Consider the following 22277-nt stretch of genomic DNA (forward strand, 5'->3'; position numbering starts at 1 on the left):
CGGGGCTTGTCCAAAACTCGCCCGGGATCATGTTGGGACTTGATTAGGACCTCGCTGGGACCCGACGTCAGAAAATATTTTCGACGAAAAATATTTTCCTAAAAAATGATTTCTTAGAAAATATTTTCCGGTATTTGGCATGTACGGAAAATCAGGCGGGGTATCCAATGTCGGAAAATGTTGTTCAGCAAAAAATATTTTCCTGTGTTTGGTGTATACGAAAAATCATATTAAACTCTAAATTGCGAAAATGTCCCTCTCGGGTCATGGGCGGGTCCCGATAGGGTCTAGGCAAGTCATAGTGGAATCCTTGCGAGATTCAGTTTGGACACCTCTAAGACTTAATCGGGACAATTTTGTAATTTAGAGTTTAATATGATTTAACGAAAAAAATATATATAAAAAAATTGTGATTTTCCATACGCGCCAAACACCGTAAAATATGTTTCAGGAAATCATTTTCAGGAAATATTTTCCGACGGAAAGCATTTTATGTCGAAACAAATGGAGCTCAATTGCATTTTTAAAAATCACATTTTCAAATCTCATATTTTAAAATCATTATTTTTAAATAGCATTTTTTGAAATCGTAATCTCAAATATAACCACATACATATAAAAGGCTGAGTTGGGCCGACCTTGAAATGATCCAACCCTGGCCCATTAGCTTGATAATATTGCTTAGTGTCAAAGGAAGTCCAAAAAAGAAAAAAAAGAAAAAAAAAAGAAAAGCATTATCCCCTGGCCCCAGCGTTTGTGATAAATTATAAGCCTTATCATTCTAAAAGGAAACTGCGAGCAAAGGCCATATACTTCCGTGGGAAAGGCAGAAGGAATAGAGAAATGGATGGGATACAACAAATGGCCTTACCCATACTAGGAATTGTAGCAGCTGCAGCTGCTACCTTCTATGTTGTAAGCTTTTCTGAGCTTCGAGAGGTACCTTTCTACACCCCACGCCCACCCCCCAACCCACCCCCCAGTACTCCTCTCTCCTCTCAGATCTCTCTTGTTGCTTTTGGATGTGCAGAAATCTTTTAAAGATTTAGAAGATTCAGAGGAAAATGGAGGATTCAAGTATGTAAGCCCAAGGGAGAAGCGGGCAAGAAGAAAAGCGGAGAAAGAATCCAAAAGTTGAACAAAGAAAGCAATCCTAAATGAGTATTTCCTTTTCTTGTGCTCTACATTTGATAGAAAATATGTGGACATATATGTTCTGTATGCTAGTAGCTTTTGTTTGTAGAAAGGAGATAACAATCGTTATATTTATCCAGGGCCGCTCAATGTATTTTGAGGCTTGTGCGAAACTTTGAAATTGTGCCTTTGTTTTTTTAAGTAATATATATATATATATATATATATATATATTAATTTTATATTTTTATTTAAAAATCATTCTTCTCGCTTTTTGAGATACAAAATTACTAATAAAGTTTTTTATATTCAAAATTTTTTAACATTTTTTTTTTTCAATTGATAATATAATTAATCCATTTAATCTCTCTTGTGACATTGTTGATCCTAAATAGGATTTTATCAATTTTAATTTTGAAAAATTTCTTTTTGCAGAAACAACTGTAACATATATTGTCAATAAAATTCTATAAACGATACATGCATTTGGAAAAGAATTAAGTCTTTTTATATAATTTAATATGTCAATTGGGGCAATTTCTATGATTAGAAAGTGGAGAGGCAGACAGACAAAGGATAGTATTTAAAATGCCCATGGTAGCCAGCATTATATTCTATGGAGTTTATGTTTTTGACCGTTTCCTATCCCTAGATAATAAAATAGGAAATAAATCAATAATATTTTATTTGTAATGATGAGAATTTCTCACCAAATTCTCATCATTTATAATAATTAATAAATCATCTTTTTTTCTTTTTTTTCTTGAATTATTTCTAGAATTTATAATGGACTTATTAATTGGGGCCTTATTAAATTGAAGCCTTAATTTTGACAAAAAAATTTTTTGGGTCTTATTAAAAAAAAAATTGGGCCTTAAATTTATTTTATTTTATTATTATTTTTTTTGGCCCTTTTAAATTGAGGCCTTATTTATATTACTTATCATGATTAGAGGCTTTAAGTTTTTATGAAAAAAAATAAAAATAAAAATTGGGCCTTAAATATTTTTTGTCCAAAATTTTTTTTTTGGGCCTTATTAAATTGGGGGCCCTAGGCGAGGGTCTAACTTGCCTAGGGCTTGAACCGGCCCTATTTATCCAATAAAAGATGCCACCCTTTTGACCTTTTGGGGCTTGCCAGGAGGCAAGAACACAGGTGCCCAGAAGTTCTATGATCGGTAATTTTTGGAACAACAATCTCAAAGGATAAGGCATTGTTTGGCAAAAGACGTGCCAAATTCTTTTTTTTTTTTTTTGTCACTTTCCAACATTAATGGGTACCTGACAGAACCCGATTACGACTCGCGGGTACCCATTACATGATTAGCCTATACACAGACACAACCCGTTTAGCTAAATGGGTAATCGGGTCTGACATGATTATGACACGAAAATAGTCAGGTAACCCAACACGACCCGTTTTATCCGTTTAAAATAGCCGGGTCTAATCGGGTAGACCCGACCCGACCCGTTGAAACCCTAAACTAAAAAAAATAATAATTCAAAATTGTAATAATAATACATCAATACACTGTCAATGCAAAAAATTGAGTTCCAAGATACTAAAGGCTTTAATAAAGGATAAGAAAAAAAAAAAAAAAGAAAAAAAGAAGGAAAGTGACTGTAATTGTACTCCAAAAGAAATTACTAAACTCATGATTTCACCTAAATTTAAAACAAGCAAGCATATTGACTAAGTTCATTTATTAAAATAATTTTTAGTATAAAGAAATTTAATTTTGCTCAAATTACATTTCACTAAAAAATAATTATGTATATTTCAACACAAAATATGATATATGTAATATGTTGAAATTAAATATCTCATACCAGAGATGAATTTTGCAAATCATTTGAAAAAAATAAAAAATTAAGGACAAAAAGCAAGAAGAATGTTTTTAAATTAAAATCATTTAATTAAATATTTAAATATAACAAAGGCTCTACCTAAATTTGTTGTCTTAGGCCTCAGAATCTATTAAGTCGAACCTACTCGAGGGGTTGGCTTGAACGCTTGGTTACTAGTAAGCCACTTGGCCCTCATCGATACCTCATAAAGCATAAAGTCTAAATAGGGACAAAACTAACATTTCTATTTCAAAATGATCAAAATATGAATGAGATTGAGGGGTAAAATGTGTCAATATTTCCATCATAGCAATAAAGAAAAAGATAATAAAAAAAAGCTAACAAAAACAAAATAATAATTAAAAAAAAATAACAAAACAACTCAAAACTACATCAACATTAAATTCATAATTCATTACAAAATACTTGTCCACTTGAAGTCTTGAAAGTTCCATGATCCATCCCATGTAATTAAAGATATGAATTATGAAACACTACAAATATGATCATTTTTTGACGCTTTTTTTTTTTTAATCGGGTCTGGTGGGTATCCATCAGACCCGGACTGCAACCGGGTCTAACAGATACCTGCTAGACCTGAACAGTAACCGGGTCTAATAGGTACTTGCAGACCCGAACAGTAACCGTGTCTGGCGGGTCGATCCGCCAGACCCTTCGGGTAGACCCGCCAGACACGAATTAACCTGGTCTTAAACGGGTAGACCCGATTAAGACCCGAACCCGATAAGGCCAAACCCAATATCTGTTTTTTCGTGTCGGGTTCACGGATCGTGTTAAAATTGCCAGCCCTATATCAAATTAATAACTTCTTATTACTTTTATTATTATTTAAACAAAAAACCCACTACAAACAAAACTTTTTCACATTTCAATATAAAAAATTCAAAATTTCTATCTACTTAGAACATTAGTAGCAGCTCCCCTTTGATTTTTCCTAAATTTAGGGTATAAAACTTCTTTTTACTCCTTATAAAAATATATTTCACAATAACTTCCATTACCATTCCCTATACCATTGAAATATTATTTTTTTACAAAATACAAATTCTCTACCCACCCTCACATTTTTCACAAAATTCCAACACAATCGCCAATTAAAGACAAAAAGATGAAAGATGAGAGAAAAGTGAAATGTTTATATTAAAATAATGTATAGGGAACTACTTTTGGTTTTCCACACATTGAGAAACACTGCAGCAACCCTTGGGGGTTGGTTAAATATAGAAAATTTGATGTGAGTAGGTTTTTATATTTTTTTGAAATTTTTTCTAAACATAAGGAAGATAATGGCATATAAGGCATCTGCTGCTAGTGCTCTTTGAAAAACGCTATGCTAACTCCAAAAACTTATTTATCACAATTTATGCTGAATTAGTACTATGAAGCAATAAACAATTCAATCACCAAAGTATATAAAGCAATAAAGTGGTAGACACAGATATTTTGGTTACGAAGAGGAAATCTTTAAGAAGCTGATCTAAAAGTAAAACTTCCGGAGCAGCCAAACTTAGGAAATCACTATAAAAAGATTATCCAAAGATTACAGACACTAGGAATACTTATAACCCTTTGCAAGACCTTGGCTTTGTAAGATCGATAAGCCTACAACCCATTTCCTTTCTCACAATCTTCTTCAACGTGATTCTCCTTTACGAGACCCTTTCGATAGACTTCTCAACCGTAGATTTATCAAAGGAATAACTCAAACTCTAAGAGATTCAATTTAACGCTCACTGCATATGATCTCTCTTAGCATAGCCTTTGACGAACTCTCTTGGGGTTGAAAATCCGTACCTCTCTCTTTCTATAGGAGTGTATTTATATTAGCCCCATAATCCCTAGACCTAGGACACAGTTTGAAATCATTTAAAACAGTTACAGATACGAGGTGTCCGGACAGGGTTAGTGCCTGTCTGGATAGGGCCTTGTCAGCAAGCAAAAACAGGCTTGTTGGAATTGGTGTCTGGTCAGCCTAGTAGCCTGTTCGGACACCCACTACAGATGAGAGTTACTGGAACTTCCGTCGGTCCTTGATCAACAGATTCAATCGATGAGTGTTTGTGATTCGATTGAACTGAAACTTTGCAGGGACGTTTATGACACATGAATCCACATTATGAACGGTGGAGATTAGATTCTGAGTATTCTATATCTATGTTTGAGCCCGTAGACAGTAGCCACTGCATTTTGGAACTGAATTAAGCCAACAAAAATACTAACAAACTCCCCCTTTGGCAATTTGGTGACAAAAACCAATATGCCGAGACATCCCATCATCTCCCATCATTACTCCCCTTTTTTTGTCATAGAATGACAAAAGGTCTTCATGTTTTCTTGAAACACTTCACAAAACACATCAAGACATATGTAGAATGCAAGATCATGAAGAAACATCAACATCCCCCTCAATGTATGACTCAATAAGAACAAAGGGAAACAAATTTACAAACAGGAGTATTCATAAGAAGAGTATATCCAATAAATGATCAAACATTGCAGATTAGGATAAACTTTTGTTGAAATGAGCCAAAAATGCCTAAAACCTGCAAGAGTATCAAAAGATGAATAAACAAAATTACTGTTGCAACTCCTGCCATGCCATTATGTACCATCACTATTAATGCTATATGTGTTGTGTGTGATAAGCCACAATCAAGAGCCAAGCAATGGACAAATATATATTGACAAAATAGGCACATTGAACCTTCCAAACCATATGAAAGAAATTCATAGCTTGTTAGGTTAGTAGTCAAACCTTACCAAGGCCTAGCCACCCTCATCTAATACTCTCCCCCTTAGTCTTATCACAAGGCTCAAAGCTACATTCAGAATTTTAATTTTGGACGAGCTAAGTACAAAATTGACATAGTGAAAATTTCCTTTTTGGAATATTTTGGCATTTTCCTCATTTCACTTTAGATTTTCTCTTTGAGAATGTGTCTTTGATAATATTAAATACAAGACATAAGGGTTTGAGCAGGAATTTATAAGTTTTAGGTTCAACCAGCATTTAGTCAATTCTAACCCACAAAGAAAATCCATCCTATGCATATGGTTTGTCCAACACAACAAATTTGTCATGGATTGACATTCCTTCATGAAGCTCAAGTGCATAGAGATAGCATAAATAAGATGTACCACAATTACGTATACTTGAATGGATCAATGAAAGTTCATTATAAACATAATCAACTCAAGCATGATAAGTGTATTTAATAGGTACATAAGTAAGAGGATTTCCAAATAAGCAATTAAAGGGCATTTAATGCATATATTCATCTTAACTTCTCAAACATCTTTTGCAACACCAATTCGTTTCTCAAAAACTTAATTAACACAAATAAAACACAAAGAAGGGCAGCAAAGGAAAAACAACATGTTTGAATTGAGATTACAACATGTTTGAATTGAGATTACAACAGGCAATACATGAATGTCATTTAGCATTAAACTTTCACCACATCTTCTAGGTCCCACTACAAAATAGTGATTTGGTTTAATAACTAATTTTAGGTCTTCAAAGACATTACACATTCATGAACGTTTGATTAGCTTGTAGACAAAAATCTTGGTGGTCCGTACACAACATCTCATTTATAAGCTTTTCAAAGATCATGACATATGAATTTCTCAAAAAGTCTTTTATGAATTTGCCTCAAAACAAGAATCTCAAAACAACCATGTATACACTCTTTACACAAAAAGTGTAACAACAAAAAAAATGCAATGCATAAAAAAAGAAAAAAAGAAGAAGAAGCAAAGCACAGAAAAACAACATGCTCTACGATATTCAAAAATATGCAAAACAATAAATCCTAGACATGTTATTGACTCACCTAAATTAAGGTGAGATCACTACCACTCCCCCTCAATGGGTGAATGGTATAATCCTTCCTAACCCACTCTTGAACAATCTTAGGTCCAGATTTATGACGCACATGGGGTCTTAATTTAAAACAATTTGGTTGAATATGATGGACTTTGCCACAATGATGAAAGGTGGGAACAAATATTTGAGAATGTTGTCTTTTATGAGGAGAGATATATTTAGACTTTGATCTAGGTAAACACGACTCTATATCACATTTTTCTTTCTTAGGAGCAGCCGAGTTTTTTCAAAGTCTTTGAGATTTAAACTGAAAATAGTTTAGTCTGATGTGACCAATAATCCCACAATGGTGGCATGTAGGAACAAACTTAGGTTGAGTTTGTTTTTGAGAAGAAGTCTTGGATTTAGGCTTCATACTATTATTCAAACAAGAAGTTTTGCCTTTATCTAAACAGACTATATTAGCATTGACTTCTTTAACATTCACAGGCTTAATAAACTAGTTTTTTTTTTTTTTTTTTTTTTTTTTTTTTTTTTTTAGATTTAGAAGCATGTGAGGTCGAACTATCAACATTGTCAACCATCATACTATGCTTGTTATCAATACAGAAAAAACTTTTCAGATGATCACTAGCGGATTTTTGTGAGAGTTCTTTAGAATCTTTCCATTCATTCTCAAGTGATATATTCTTTTTAACAAGCATAGACATCTCAGAATTTAAAGAATCTATCAAGCCATGTGATTTAGACAATTTGGTCATCAATGATTCTTTTTTTTGTTCTACATTTTTAAAATTCTTACAAATTTGTTTGTATCTGTAGGAGAGTTGGCTATACTCATTAAAGAGGATCTTGTACACATCGTCAAGATCCTCAATGATTCTTTTTTCGTTATAGTAGGATTTAGCTATGACGGAAGATTCATGCAAGCGTACGAGGTAAGTAAACACTTACGAGCTTTTTCCTTAAAAACCGTGGGATATATAAGTTGACTGACCACGAGTGTGATATGAGCTTGCCTAGTTTTATAATCACTTGGTAACTGTCTTATAAACTGATTGTTAAGATTCATTGTATGACATGGTACACCGGTACGTGCGGTAAAACGGCCATGGGCTTACTATATAGACTTGATGATATGATCAAATGTGTGTGTGTTATATGTGCCTTGGATCCAATGGTTATTTTATGGCTAACGTAGTCTTAACAGGCGGTCATTACAAGATGAACATCATTAGCGGTGTGGGTCACCCGAGGTCGAACTCGGTCATGCCGCTAGTGTTATGTATGGTAACGTACAATGGATGGGGCACCGGCATTGTACAAGTCCCTCGGGACAGCGCAAACCCTGCTGGAAATGGGTAATATCTCGAGTAGACCATATATGATAGTTATGACCTATAAAACATTATTCTTTCTGCATTAAAATACTTAGATGAATGTCGTCGGTAGTACATCATACTCTCTTGTAAACAAAACGCTACCATATGGTGTATTAACAGAGGCAACACCAATCCTTGATTTCTTACTCAAACTGCACATTTATTTCTGCTTAAATGAACCCATATCATACTAAAACGGTGAGGTTTACTTACTAAGTCGTTAGACTTACGCTGTTATTACCCTTTTAGGAAGCTTGTCACTAGAACCCAAGAGTGGTATGGCTACCACTGCAGGCACCGCTTAAGGACTTGTATAATGTTATTAGGTTTGCCCTTTTTCTATTGATTAGTTGCTCCAAGTATTTAATTTGAGGATTTTACTTGCACCATGACAATGTAAATAGTTTCTCTCAGATTGTATTTCACCTTCCTATGCATTACTCTGAAATGCTTAGAGAGGCGATTCCTCATTTAGCCACAAGTTGGTTTAACTGAGGTAATTGCCAGTAACCCTGCCAGGTTAGTCAAGACTAATTTTGGGGGCGTTACAGTAGGTTACTATAATGTATCAAGGAGTGAAATCTTTTGCGGTAAAAAATCTTGATACGTAGGGTAATCACATGTAACATTGTAGGAACACTTACTTCTAGAAAGAATCAAAATTGTTTGTTAAGGAACAAAGAGATAAGGAATATTCCCCATATTTTAGATTTAATGAGAAGGGTTATCCGGAAGCTTAGGCTTGAGTGTTTAAATGGGATATACTGAAACTTATGTATGTACAAGGTGAGATTGATTCTCACAAGGTGTATAAGGATAATCATGAATTTAAATGAATTGCTCAAGAAAAGAGATAGTGAACAAAGTGACAGTATATAGACTTTGATTCGACAACGGAATAATTCCATGAAGGGATAATATGTAATAAATAAAGTATGTCATAAGGATTAATTGAATAAATAAAAAATACTTATTAGAGTGCAGTCACAATTATTTAGTTAAATTAATTGTGATTAAACAAAGTTGTATGACATGTCAAGGTAGACATGGTTACATGCCTATTGGAGTTATATATATATATATATAGGTCCCTCTTTGAGCCGATGTAAATCTCTCGACACATTGTGCCATGTATACAATTCAAAGGCAATGCCGAAGCAGCATAGAGAATTCAAGGACATAATTTTATTTTATTTTTTTAAGAAAAAAAGCAACAAGAAGAAGCTCAAGAGTCTTGATGATTGGGCGTTTTTCATTGTTTTTGATGAGTCTGAATCCATGGCTTTTTCAGTTTAAGATTGTGACAGAAAAACAAAGATGCCATTGCCGGTGATCTTAACTCCGATGTGATTTGGGTTGGCCAGCGCCATCTTTGGCGTGGTCTGGGTTGGCCGTCAGGGGGTTGGTGGCTGGTGGTGGGGTTGGTCTAGGTAGGAAGAATATGAAAAGTTTATTCAAAAAGATTTTTTGTTTTAACGCATATGAGGTATTGGTGAAAAAACATTAGATGTTTATGCTTATTTTTGTTATGGTGTTCCACGTTGATTTGTCATGCTCTTATTGGAGGGCACAAAGATCTTGGTTTGTGCCTAGACTTTATACAAATATGTAACCTGTCGGTTAAATGGAGGCTATACACTTGACACCCTGAAGTTAATGTAGCAACCCCAATTCTTTGCTAGATGAGATTTTAGACTTGTCATATATAGATAGACTTAGGCTCCGTTTGTTTCGACGTAAAATAGTTTCCGTCATAAAATATTTTTAGGGAAGTCATTTTATGAGAAAATTTTTTACGATGAAAACATTTTCCGGCATTTGGCGCGCCCACGGAAACTCACAAAAAAACATTTTATATTTTCATTTAATCATATTAACCTATAAAATGTAATTTTTATTCATAACATAAGAATACTAACATACAATAATTTAAAAAATCAAACTAAAAATTATGTTTAATTAAAATATACAAATTAACTATTTACTTTTAATTGAAGACTTGACCTGTGATCAAGTCTTCAATTAAAAGTAATGAAACCAAAATGACCTAAAGAGTGGGAATTTGAAGAATAAATCATGTTGAAATCAAAATCAAATTACATATGCATGTCGTTCTATAGAACAGGTTTCTGTTTTTGTCCAAATAATCCCCTTGGGACTTAAATTGGCATTCATACACCTCCATAAGGAACATTACAAGGATATGATACCCATTGATACCCCTCCATGTGAGTCTCGTAGAAGCCTGTAGAAACAAATCAAGATCAACATAAAGATGGTCAATTGATTAATCAAATGCAGAAATGCCTACTAAATGGAAGCTAGCTTGATCTTTTAATGATGACAAATTTGGGCACAATGATTCTGGTTGTCCCAAGAAGGAATTCGTTAGATAGAAAAGGATCCCTAAAGGAACCATCCAAGCGATAGAAGATAACAATGGAACTTTAGATGGAAAAAAGAGGAAGAGAATTGTAGGCAGGAGCTTGCAACAAAACTCAGAAATACCTCCACCAAATCTTGCTAGGATTAGGGGAAACTTCACTGAAAACCCCCAAACTTTCACCAATTTTGAAATACCCCCCTTAAACTTTATAGTCCCCTGAACTTTCAATTGCTTTCAATTTGGATCCCTCGGTCAATTTTAGCCGTTAAAAATACAAAAAAGACAAAATATCCCTGATTTAAAAAATAAAAAATAAAAAAATGTTTTGGAAGTTGAAATTTTATACAAAAGTCAGGGATATAAACGTCATGTAACGTTTAAAATCTGATTGAGGGGTCCAAATTGAGAGCAATTGAAAGTTTAGGTGACTAAATTGAGAGATTTTGAAGTTTAAGGGGGATTTATCAAAGCGGGTGAAAGTTTAGGGGTCTTCATGATGTGGCACAATATGATTGAGTTTCTCAAAAGTTGAATTTATCTCATTTTCAATTATGTTGTGAAATTTCTTGGTAAGTTTACCATTCCTCTAAAATAAATCATGATATCTTTCATGCCCTTCCATGTCTATATAGAGGTTTTTTTTTTTTAGGGGGGGGGGGGGGGGGGGGACCATTGAACTACCACGCATTTTGAGAAGACCCTCCAAATTTCAAAAACTCTCAATTTAACACCCTGAACTTTCAATTTGATTCAATTGACCCTCCATTCAGCCATTAACCAATAACATAATGACTAAAAAGATCAAATCACCATTCTTTTTTTGTTTTCTTTTTGAAATTTTAATTTGAAATTAAGGGTAAATTTAAAATTTTATAAAAAAAAGGGGTATGAAGGTAATTTTATCACTTTTTGCCTTTAAAATCTGACGGATGGGGTATATTGCATCAAATTGAAAGTTTAGGGAGGGTGAAATTGAGAGTTTTTGAAATTTGAGGGGATCTTCTCAAAATGTGTGGCGATTTAGGAGTCTTAAATGAAGTTTTCCCTCCTTTTTTTTTTGGGAAAACTTCACTAAGTCCCCCCGAAGTTCCAGCCGATTTGACAAACACCCCCTGAATTATCAAAACTCTCACTTAGGCCCCCTAAACTTTGGTTTTCTTTCATCTAAGACCCTTCTGTCCATATGAATCGTCAAACCCTAACGGAAGGCCCCTCACGTGTTTTCACGTGGTCTTTTTAGCTGGCTTACCCATTTGGCCCTTATTATTACTAACCGAAATTCCAAAACTACCCTCAATTGAAAAGTTGGAAAAATTAAAACCTAACTCTTGCAAATTATTCAGCCAAAATTGCCAAACGCTTCTAGAAGGGACTGCTTGTGCGAACCATCGTCTTCGTCGTCGGTGAACCATTTTGGCTGGAGTTTGGGTATCGATTTGCAACGGTTTAGTCAGAAATACTATCTAAATCACTTGGGATCCATGCTAATCAAGTAAGTTCCGTTATCCCTAAAATATACATTTAGGGTTTGTATTAGAAATTTTCTGAGATTTGTGTTTGACCAACAATTTGTATTGGATGTTTAGGGGGTTTTGCATGTAACACCTTTGGAAGGGATTTTGTGGAGTTTTTAGTTTAGGGTATTATTTCTTTGAAGTGGGTCATATTGTCGTCGTTTTTGAAATTTGTTTAGAGTGTTTATTAGACAAATTGTTTTAAAAGTTGTCATATGTTTATGGTTTAGGATCATTGGTTTTTTTGAAAGTTGTTGTTCTTTTGTCTGATCTAGATGTGGTCCCCTAGCTTCGACTTGTGTTGGACACATGAGTAGCACTATGAGTTTTATACTATGAATAAAGTGGTCAAGTGGTCCCTTCCATTACCTGTTCTTTATCATGGGATTTTTGGTTGCTGACCTTATAAGGGACAACTGTGCTGAGTGTATTGGCAGAGAGGTTCAGTTGTTGTGGAGTTGTTGTTTTTGGTTTTGGGGTAATGTAATCCTTTGGGTATAGGAAAAAATGGGACTACACTGCATAATTTGCAGCAGAATTTTGTATTTAGATTTGGTTTTGAAATTACTACTTAAACCTTGTGGTTTGTTCGTGACTGCTATGAGTACAGGGGTAAGATGGATAATTTTCTAAAAGGGACAATTTTATTAAAACTTGTGTTTGTGATATGAATTAGGATAAAATATATGCTTTAGGGTTGTTTTTACTTTGTTGAAATTGTGGGTTGGGTTGTTTTTACTTTGGTTAAATTTTTACTTTGCTGACTTTTACAACAATGATTGATGATTTTAAAAAATTTCTTTTTAGTTTATTGCAAATGTCTAACTTTTTGTGTATAAATAAACCCTAAATATATGCTGTGATCAGTTAGGGGTGGGTAGTTGTTTTTACTTTGCTGAAATTGTGGGTTGTATTGTTTTTACTTTGCTGAAATTGTATTCATTTTTTTGTGGTTGGAATTGTTTGGGGTATAATATTAAACTACCTTTCAAAGTAATGAATGTGGTAGGATACGCGATGGGTACACATTCTATCATGTTTGAGGTGCACTATAGGGATGTTTTTAACAGGCAACGTAGGATTAATTATGTTGGGGGCAATGTTAGTAATTACCCAAACCCATATGATGGTAACAAGTTGAAATTTTTTGATATAGAGGATGTGCATAGTACATATAGGTATAGGTCTGGGGACCTTGTTTATTACAGTTCACCAGGATTGCCTTTAGACCAAGGCTCAAGACTTATGTCATCTGACTATAATATAAATGAAATGGTGGCAAAACATTTAGATCATGATCTCGTAGTGTTGTATATAGTAACTTATGGTGTAGCAGATGATGTAGTTAATGAAGAGGAAGAGGAGGATTCAGAGTATGCGAGGGCAATTGTGTTTAGGAAGGATGCCTTCTGGGATTCAATGCTTAGTGATGATACAGACTGTCTTGATTCTGATGATGGTGCTACTCATCCTAGTGGGGACATTGATGAGGGGGTTGGAAAATCTGAAGGTGTTGTTGAAGAGGCAGATGTGAAAGGGGATGTTGGGGATAGTAGTGAGGGTGATGCTGATGAGGGTGGTGCTGTGGATGGTGATGCTGGGGAGGGTGGTGAAGATAGTGATGGTAGTGTAGAGAAGTATGATAGTGATCAGCTAGAATCACCACATTGTAGTGGTGATGATAGTATAGTTCACTTAACTCGTAGGGATGTAACCAAAAGGGTCCTTTTTGATCCTACTGATATGGATAATCCGACATTGATTGTAGGGAATACATTTCACGATGCAGCTGAATTTAGAAAAGTCGTTAGACAGTACAATATTATGAGAGGGAAGGATTTGAAATTCAAGAAAAATGAAAAGAAGAAGATTGTGATTGTTTGCAAAGATATAAAGTGAAAGTATAGGTATATGGGAGGCATTTGAAGAATGAGATGACATTCCTTTTAGTATCCCTTAGGCCCAAACACAGCTGCACTAAGAAGTACCAAAATCATATGGTCACTTCAAGTTGGATTGGTGAGTGGTGCATGGATTCTTTTAGGGAGCAACCAAACATGTCCATAGATGTGTTGCGAAAAAAGGTGAAAGCTAAATGTAATGAGGATGTCCATGTGAGTTCTATGTATAGGGCAAGGAAAAAAGTAAAAGAATCAATCTATGGAAAACTGGATAAGCAGTACCATCGGTTGTGGGATTATTGCTCCATGGTTAGGGGCACTAATGTAGGTAGTTGTTTGATTTTGATGATTAAGAGACCAATGCCTCAGGTGCAATGCCTCAGGTACCTATTGTGGGTCTTGATGCATGTTTTCTGAAGGGAATGTATAAGGGGCAGTTCATGTCTGCTGTGGGTAGGGATGCCAACAACAGCATATACCCTATTGCAATGGCTGTCGTAGAGGCAGAGACGAAAGATAGCTGGACATGGTTTCTTGAGGCACTTGTTGTAGATCTTGGCCCTACTCGACATGGGTTGACTTTTATTTCAGATCAACAGAAGGTAAAATACTTGTATTTATTTGTTATTCATATAAATTGAGTATTTATTGTAATGCAACTAATTATTTTTTCAACTATTATGCAGGGTCTCATTCCAAGCCTAGAACAAGTATGTTTGCAGTCTGAGTATCGTACATGTGTTAGGCACTTGTACGCTAATTTCAGAAACGCAGTTCATCGGGGGGTGCTATTGAAGGATCTTCTTTGGCGAGCTGCCGCATCCTACACAAAGATTGAGTTCTACGGAGTAATGGATGAGCTAAAGATGGTTAGTAAGGATGCGCATGCCTACCTAGAGAAGGTAGATCCTAACACTTGGTGTAGGGGATGGTTCAATACACATTGTAAGTCCAGCCTCTTACACAACAATACTTGTGAGAGTTTCAATTCATGGATCAAAAAATTCCGTGACCAAACAATCTTGCGCATGTTGGAAGGGATTAGATGTAAGTTGATGAGAAGGTATGCGAAGAAGAAGGAGTTGATAATTTCAATGGAGGAGGCCTTAGGGCCAAAGATTAGGAAGAAGCTAGAAAAAGAAGAGGATAAAGCTAGTAACTGTTGGTGTACATATGCCGGTCAAGGTATGTTTGAGGTTGAGTGCCTTGGGAGAAAATTTGTTGTAAATGTGGAAGCTAGTACTTGTGGCTACAGGAAATGGGATGTGACTGGTATCCTATGTATGCATGCAATTTCTGCCATTTTACACTGAGGTGAGGAACCAACTGAATATTTGAGTGAGTATTATGGCAAGGAAAAGTATCTCAAGGCTTACGACTATGTTGTCTACCCTATGCCAAGTGAAGAGCAATGGCCTAGAAGCAACCAACCAAAGATTGAGTCACCCAAGGCGAGGGAAGCTCCTGACGGACCTAAAAAAGTAAGAGAAATGGCTATTGATGAACAAAGAAATCCTAATACAATTAGGAAGGGGGTAACAAGAATCAATGTGGGTATTGCATAAAGTTTGACCACAACAAGAGGTCATACGTTGCTTGGTAGAGACAGGACGAAAGAAGGTCACGTGTTGGAAAATACTACAGAGATAATGCATCAACTAACTAGAATTTGGACATGGTATCCACTCAAGTTATTTCACAATTGTTGATTACTATTTAATTAACTAAATTGGTTTACATATTTCATTATTTATTTATTTGTTCATTTTTTCTGTGTTTGTAGTTGGATGGATCTTCAACTGCCACTACAACTACCGGCAGGAAAAGGGGAAGAGTGAACACACCATCATGTTCAAAAAGGGTAAGGAGATCACAATCTGGTGATTGTTCAACAACCACAACTCAAACACCTTCACAGTCGGCATCACAGCATGTCTTACAGCCTGCATTTAGGCTAGCCTCAGAGATTGCATCACCTCACAGCTCCTGGTAGCCTACATTTAGGCCAGCCTCAGAGATTGCATTACCTCATGTCTCACAGCTTGCATTTAGGCCAACTTTAGAAATTGCATCACCTCATGTCTCACAGCCTACATTTAGGCCAACTTCAGAGATTGCATCACCTCATGTCTCACAACCTGCATTTAGGCCAGCCTCAGAGATTGCATCACCTCACAACTCCTGGCAGCCTGCATTTAGGCCAGCCTTAGAGATTGCATTGCCTCATGTCTCATAGCTTGCATCCTATCCTGCAGCACAGACTGCATTTAGGCCATGTTCAAAGATTGCATCATAGCCTGTGGGAGTAGCAACTTCTGCAGGAAATGCACCTGTTGCCACCCAACCAGCCAAAACAGCAACACCTTATGTCTACAAACAAAATGTGAGTAATTCTTCATATCCATGTAATTAAGAGAGAGAAAAAAATATGGGGGCCTAATTATATACCTAACTTGCAGGCATCTACCATTTTTGGGAACAAAAATAAAAGAACCCTAGGATCGGCAACAAGGACGAGTGCAGGTGGTAGGCTGAGGGAACATGTTAGAAGTGGAAGAGAACCTGCCAACAGGTAGAAGCTTGTTGTTGATCTGACAGGCAGCCCTACTGGGCCACCACCAATTCCAGGTGGTGGACCATTATGCTCTTGGGGTCCTCCTAGAGTTGGCGGTATGACATTTAGAACAACCCCCATGATTTCGACATACGAAAGGGCCAAGGGACAGCTGCTAACCATCCACCAGGTTTTTATGAACATGTTTGAAGAATGGACAAAGGGAAGAAGAAAATGCATGGACCATGAATGTTTTGTGTGAACATGTGTTTGCCTAACTTTTTTGTGTTTGGGGTGGTCTGTAAACATTGTGAACCCTAAACTTTATTAGAACTTGAAGCTGTTTGAGGTATTTTGTAAACATTGTAATGGTTGACCTCTAACGACTTGTAGCTGTTTGGTGTCAACTTTATTTTGTGTTTGACCACTTACGGATTGTAACTGTTTGGGCTATTTTTGAAAACAATGCAATGGATGAATTCTAGATGGTTGTCATATAGCTGTTGTAACTGTTTGGGCTATTTTTGTAAACAATGTAATGGATGAATTCTAGAAGGTTGTCATGTAGCTGTTCGGTGTCAACTTTATTTTGTGTTTGATCATTTACCACTTGTAAGTATTTGAGGTATTGTGTAAATATTCTAATGGATGAATTGTAGATGATGGTCATGTATTTTTGGCAACATTTAGATAAATTGAATACTTTTGGATTTGGATTGGGGTATAATTTCTTAAGTAGTTGTGACTATTTATATTTATATATAGTGTTTGCTATGATTTCGATAGTTGGATTAGTTTAGAAGTGCTTATATATTTAGTGTTCTTGTGGTATTAATTAGGTTAAATTGAGTACATGTGGATGATGTAACTTTTGGATTTAAATTGAGTTCAATTGAGTTAAATTGGCAACATTTTGCCAATGTTTTATTTCCCAAGCTAAAGGTAACACAGCATCAAGCAATAAGAGAAATTACGGTCACAAGGGGGTTGGAAAATTTAGCGAACAAATCCATTTGGATACTTGTAAAATTGTACCAAGAAAATTGATACAAACCATACCAAATATTACACAATAGTTGGGTACAAAAAACCTACTCATATGGTCAATTGATACAAGTCTGATACAAATAAAGACAATAAAATGTCTTTTTCAGCTACTTAACATCAGCTTTGAAGCAAGTCCATTAGAAAAAGGGAAACACAACAATACAGTAACAAGACACCAACAACATGCAAGTGCAACTCGAAACTTCAGCTGCATCGAACGATACTTATTCTCAACCCTTTCAAGTTTAAGTGCGAAATCAGCAACATCGACTTCAATTTTTGACTTGTACTCAGCAAGTTCAATCTTGCATTTGAAGACTTCCATTACCCTTTTGGACTTCAAATCCTGCTACCACGCCAACAATATCGACATTACTCGACCACCGCACACACAAATTTCTGGTTCAACCCATTTTAAAAAATTGCAACCACGATTTGTTTCATTCTGCATAATCACACAAATTAGGGTTTAATCCATTATTAAAGGATTTAGGCATAACGGGATGAGCAGCAAATTTCTGTGAAAAAAAAAAAAAAAAAAATTCTCAAACACATCTTACCACATAATTTACACAGGCATAAAACCTTTTCCCATGATTTTTCGTTGTTGATGCAGTTTTGACAACGGTTTAGCTCCCACATTTGCAAATTGGATAGCTCAATCCTGAATTGCTTACCTCACCCTTGGAGTGCTCCATCTTTAACCGTTGTCACCTCGCCGATATTGGTCAGTGAGTAATTTTGCTGGTGGATGATTTTCGCCGGTATTGGTCTCACTGTCGTGTGGGATTCTTCACCGTTGGAAGTTAGTTCCTCAGCTTTCTTTCTTCGACTTTCTTTCTAAGGCTTTGAATCAATGGCTGGAACCCTAAACCATCATCTTCGACATTTTTTCCTCAAGCTTCGGTGGTGGGTCTTCGGCTTCGAGTTGGAGTGGCTTGGACAAGTGGGCGTGAGGTTTTGTAAAGGTGAGGGTTAGTAAGAATGAGGGGGGGCAAAATGTGTAAGCCAGCTGAAAAAGACCACGTGAAAATCACGTGTGGGGCCTTTCGTTAGGGTTTGACGATTCATATGGACGGAAGGGTCTTAGATGAGAGAAAATCAAAGTTCATGGGGCCTAAGTGAGAGCTTTGGTAATTCAGGGGGTGTTTGTCAAATCAGCTGGAACTTCGGGGGCTTAGTGAAGTTTCCTTTTTTTTTTTTTTTTTTTTTTTGACACAAGTACACTTCTTTAACTCCTCTCCATTTCTTTCCCTTTTTTCTAAACTTTCCATTTTCTCTCAAGAAGGTTAACAAACCATAACTTTGGAAAAAACATATTTCTCTCACCCATCTACTTGATCACCCGATTGAAGCATATTTTTGTCTTCATATTTGGTTTATTCAAAAAATTTTAAAGAATTTTAGAGAGTTCATATTCTTAGCATTGCAAGAGAGGTAAGAGGATACAGTTACACTTTATTTATTTTTATGCTATATATTAAATTATGTTTTTTTAGGCTCCTACAAGAATTGTTTCTTTATTGGGATGATCATATTTAAAGTTTTCTCATGAGTTGAATTCTTTACTGAAATATTATTATGAAAAGAAAGAGAATGAATTTTTCAGAGTTCTTATTCTGAAAAAAAAAAAAAAAAAAAAAAAAAGGATTACATTTCTTCAAAAAATTGGTTGAAAAAGAATTCGGAGTCCTTGTTTTTAAACAAGAAAGAGAAAGAAATTGAGTACTTGTAAAATTAGATAAGAGAATAAGAAAAAGTAAAGAATATTCAAAGAAAAAGGGGTCTTTGCATGTACTCAAGAGAAGAGAAAAATAATTTGTTTTGAGAAAATAATTAAAACTTAGTTGGACTCGGAGATCAGAGATAGCTCGGTACCATTGTTAAGAGGAATATTAATATTTCATAAATTAATGAAATATTTAGAGTTATCTTATATTATTATTATTATTATTAGTAGTAGTATTTGTATTTATTTACTGAGTTTCCCCAAAGTCACTCCTTTATTTTTTCCAAAATTTTCAAATGATGATGAGTAGAATGCAGAAGGCCGGGGTAGCAAATAAGCAAGATGGATCAAAGTGAATTTTTGAATAAGTGCCTAGAGGCACATCAAGTAGTTTCTAAAATTTTATGGAGATTAATTAAATTGTTTTGGTGAAGTGTTATGTAATATACTTTAGTTAAAACTCTTCTTAATTATTAAGAATGTTATTTTATTACGTTGGTTTTATTGTGACTTTATAAATGTTATACCGCATACTCAAGAGAACACTATCACTATCTCAGTCCCTCTTTGAGAGTGGGATGTGACAGTTACAGAGGGGAAAAGAAAAGCCTAGTAACCGGGTGGTTTAGTAGGGTTATACACTTAGCACCCCGAAGCTAGTAGGAGGATAAAACACTAGCACCCCGAAGCTAGTAGGAGGATAAAACACTAGCTAGCGACCTTGTGGTTAAGTGGAGGGTATTCACTTAACATACTTTGGCGGTTTAGTGGGATATACATTTAGCACTCAGATACTAGTAAGGGGGAGAAAACACTAACAAACCCTATAATGGTTAGGCGGGGGGAATACGCCTAGCAAAATTTGTAAAGAACGTGATAGTATATTTATCTATGTGGAATATGCATGAGCTATATGACATGTACTTGTTGATGTGTAAACTAATGTTTTATATTACAACATGTTCTAAACTGTTTTACTCGCTTTGTATTATGGGGTTTGTAGTAAAGAAAATGCAAAAATAATAAATAATAAAAATAAAAAATAAAAAATAAAAAAAATAAAAGAATAAGAAAGAAAGAAAGAAAGATTTTGTTTTATTAGTAAGTGTGAAAACCACTCTCTAAATAGCTTGAGTTGCAAAATGGCTATGACACTTCACTAAAAAACTCTTTGTGAAAACTATACATTGTGATAGTCATTTTACAAGCATTACAAAGAGGCATTTTTAAAAGAAAAACGGGCTCACATCATATACGACTAAGGTCTGAACCTATATACCTGCTGAGTCGTGGACTCACACATTCACCTATACAATTATGGTAATTTTAGAGATGTCACCTAAGAGGCTAGTTAGATTAAATGTATTCGTGCTTAGATTACTATCCATGCGACTGGTAGGAGGTTCCTCCCTTTCGAAAAACTGACTTTCATTAAGTCAGTTGTAGATATTATGAATGCCAGTACTTGTGGCAACTTTTGAATTATGTATAGATAAGAGTGGTTAAAATTGGTAATGACTATAATTTTTATTTATAAGATGTGAATTAATTAGCTAGAAGCTTTGGTATTTTGTGTTTGCAAGGGCAAGTTCATGGTTTCAAAAATTAAAAGAAAAAATTTGATACATAATTTCTTCCGCTGCGAGGGTAATAGTGAGCAATTGCGCCATGTGAAATTTAGATAATTCCACTATATGACTTATATTAAATTTAGGGCATTATAGTTTGAAAATAGAAAGTAAGAAAAAAAAAAAAAAGGTTGAAAACAATCTATTTAGACCCTAACACGCGAAAGCAACAAATAACACAACAACAGTTATCAATATTAAAAATTAATCAACTAAAATGATAAAATATCAAACCACCAATAAAGAAATCATCAAAAAACACACAACACAATACTTTGTTGACGAAGAGAAAAACCTTGACACCAAGAAAAAATAGGCAATAAAAGCTTTCAACTCATTGATTTCTCTTAGCACATGAAGGTGAAGGTGAAGGTTTGAATGGAACACTCCAAAATAATAGGCAATTAAAGCTTTCAACTCACATTTCTCTTAGCACATGAAGGTGAAGGTTTAGGCACTCTTGAAGCTCAAGGACAAAATGAAACCTTTTCCAAAATAACTAAGAAATAGTCTCAAACCTTACTCAAGGTTGTGGGCTATGGTCCCTATACATGCTGGGGGAGAAACAAGGCTTTTTACTCAAAGTTGGTTAGGGTTTTCAGCTTTTTTGTGGCCAGTGTGTGACAGGCTAGTGAGGTGTCTAGGTACTAAATTAGCATGCTGCATGTCCCAACATGACAGCAAATAGGTGCCATATGTTCCATTTTTTCAGACTTCTATTGTCAGCCTATTTTGACCTAATAAACATTGTAATTGAAAACCTTTTGAAATAAAAAATTGTGGCCCTTTGAGTTAGCTTTCCAAATTTGTCTTCATCTAGTGTCTAAATCAAAAGATATTGCTAGTTTACTCAGACAAGGTCTTTCTAGAAAGCTCATGTCCATAGGCCTGTCCGGACATCCCAGCAAACGAGACATTTTTGAAACTCCTCATGTCTAGACGCCTCTTGTTCCTATTCAGATATCACCAAACTCAAGAGTGGGTGTCTGCTTATGTGTCCGAACATCCTAGGAGATGATGACTTCTTGGAACTGACCATGTTCGGACAACATATGTCTTTATCCAGACATAAGTTGTTGTAATTGTCTTTTATCAATAGTCTTTAAGATTTCCAATCAGCCTATGTACACAATTACCCAATTCCCATATAAAAACTAAACCAAGTTGAAATTTAGTATGTATTACTTGATATCAATCGATTTACATGATGGGGTATTTATACATAAAAATTGGATTACATAGCAGTTGTAAATTAATGTTAAGATCTTCTATACATGGAAATTATTTATGTAGAAGGAATGTTA

At 35.2% G+C, this 22277-nt stretch overlaps 1 protein-coding gene across 1 annotated transcript; it reads left to right on the forward strand.

Moving 5' to 3' along the window:
* Positions 1-775: 775 nt before the first annotated feature.
* On the forward strand, positions 776-1184 carry LOC148585878 (uncharacterized). The gene is made up of 2 exons (XM_088516965.1): positions 776-939; positions 1031-1184. The coding sequence occupies exons 1-2, from the start codon at positions 844-846 to the stop codon at positions 1136-1138; spliced, it is 204 nt and encodes a 67-aa protein (XP_088373091.1). The 5' UTR covers positions 776-843; the 3' UTR covers positions 1139-1184.
* The last annotated feature ends 21093 nt before the right edge of the window (positions 1185-22277 follow it).

This window comes from Corylus avellana, chromosome 5, assembly GCF_965113065.1.
Source record: "Corylus avellana chromosome 5, dhCorAvel1.hap1.2, whole genome shotgun sequence".
Taxonomy (NCBI): Eukaryota; Viridiplantae; Streptophyta; class Magnoliopsida; order Fagales; family Betulaceae; genus Corylus; species Corylus avellana.

Excerpts from the sequence above, each read along its gene's own strand:
- LOC148585878 (XM_088516965.1), top strand. The coding sequence starts at position 844 with ATGGATGGGATACAACAAATGGCCTTACCCATACTAGGAATTGTAGCA. Across the intron at positions 940-1,030 it reads GCTTTTCTGAGCTTCGAGAG|AAATCTTTTAAAGATTTAGA; the intron begins GTACCTTTCTAC and ends TTGGATGTGCAG.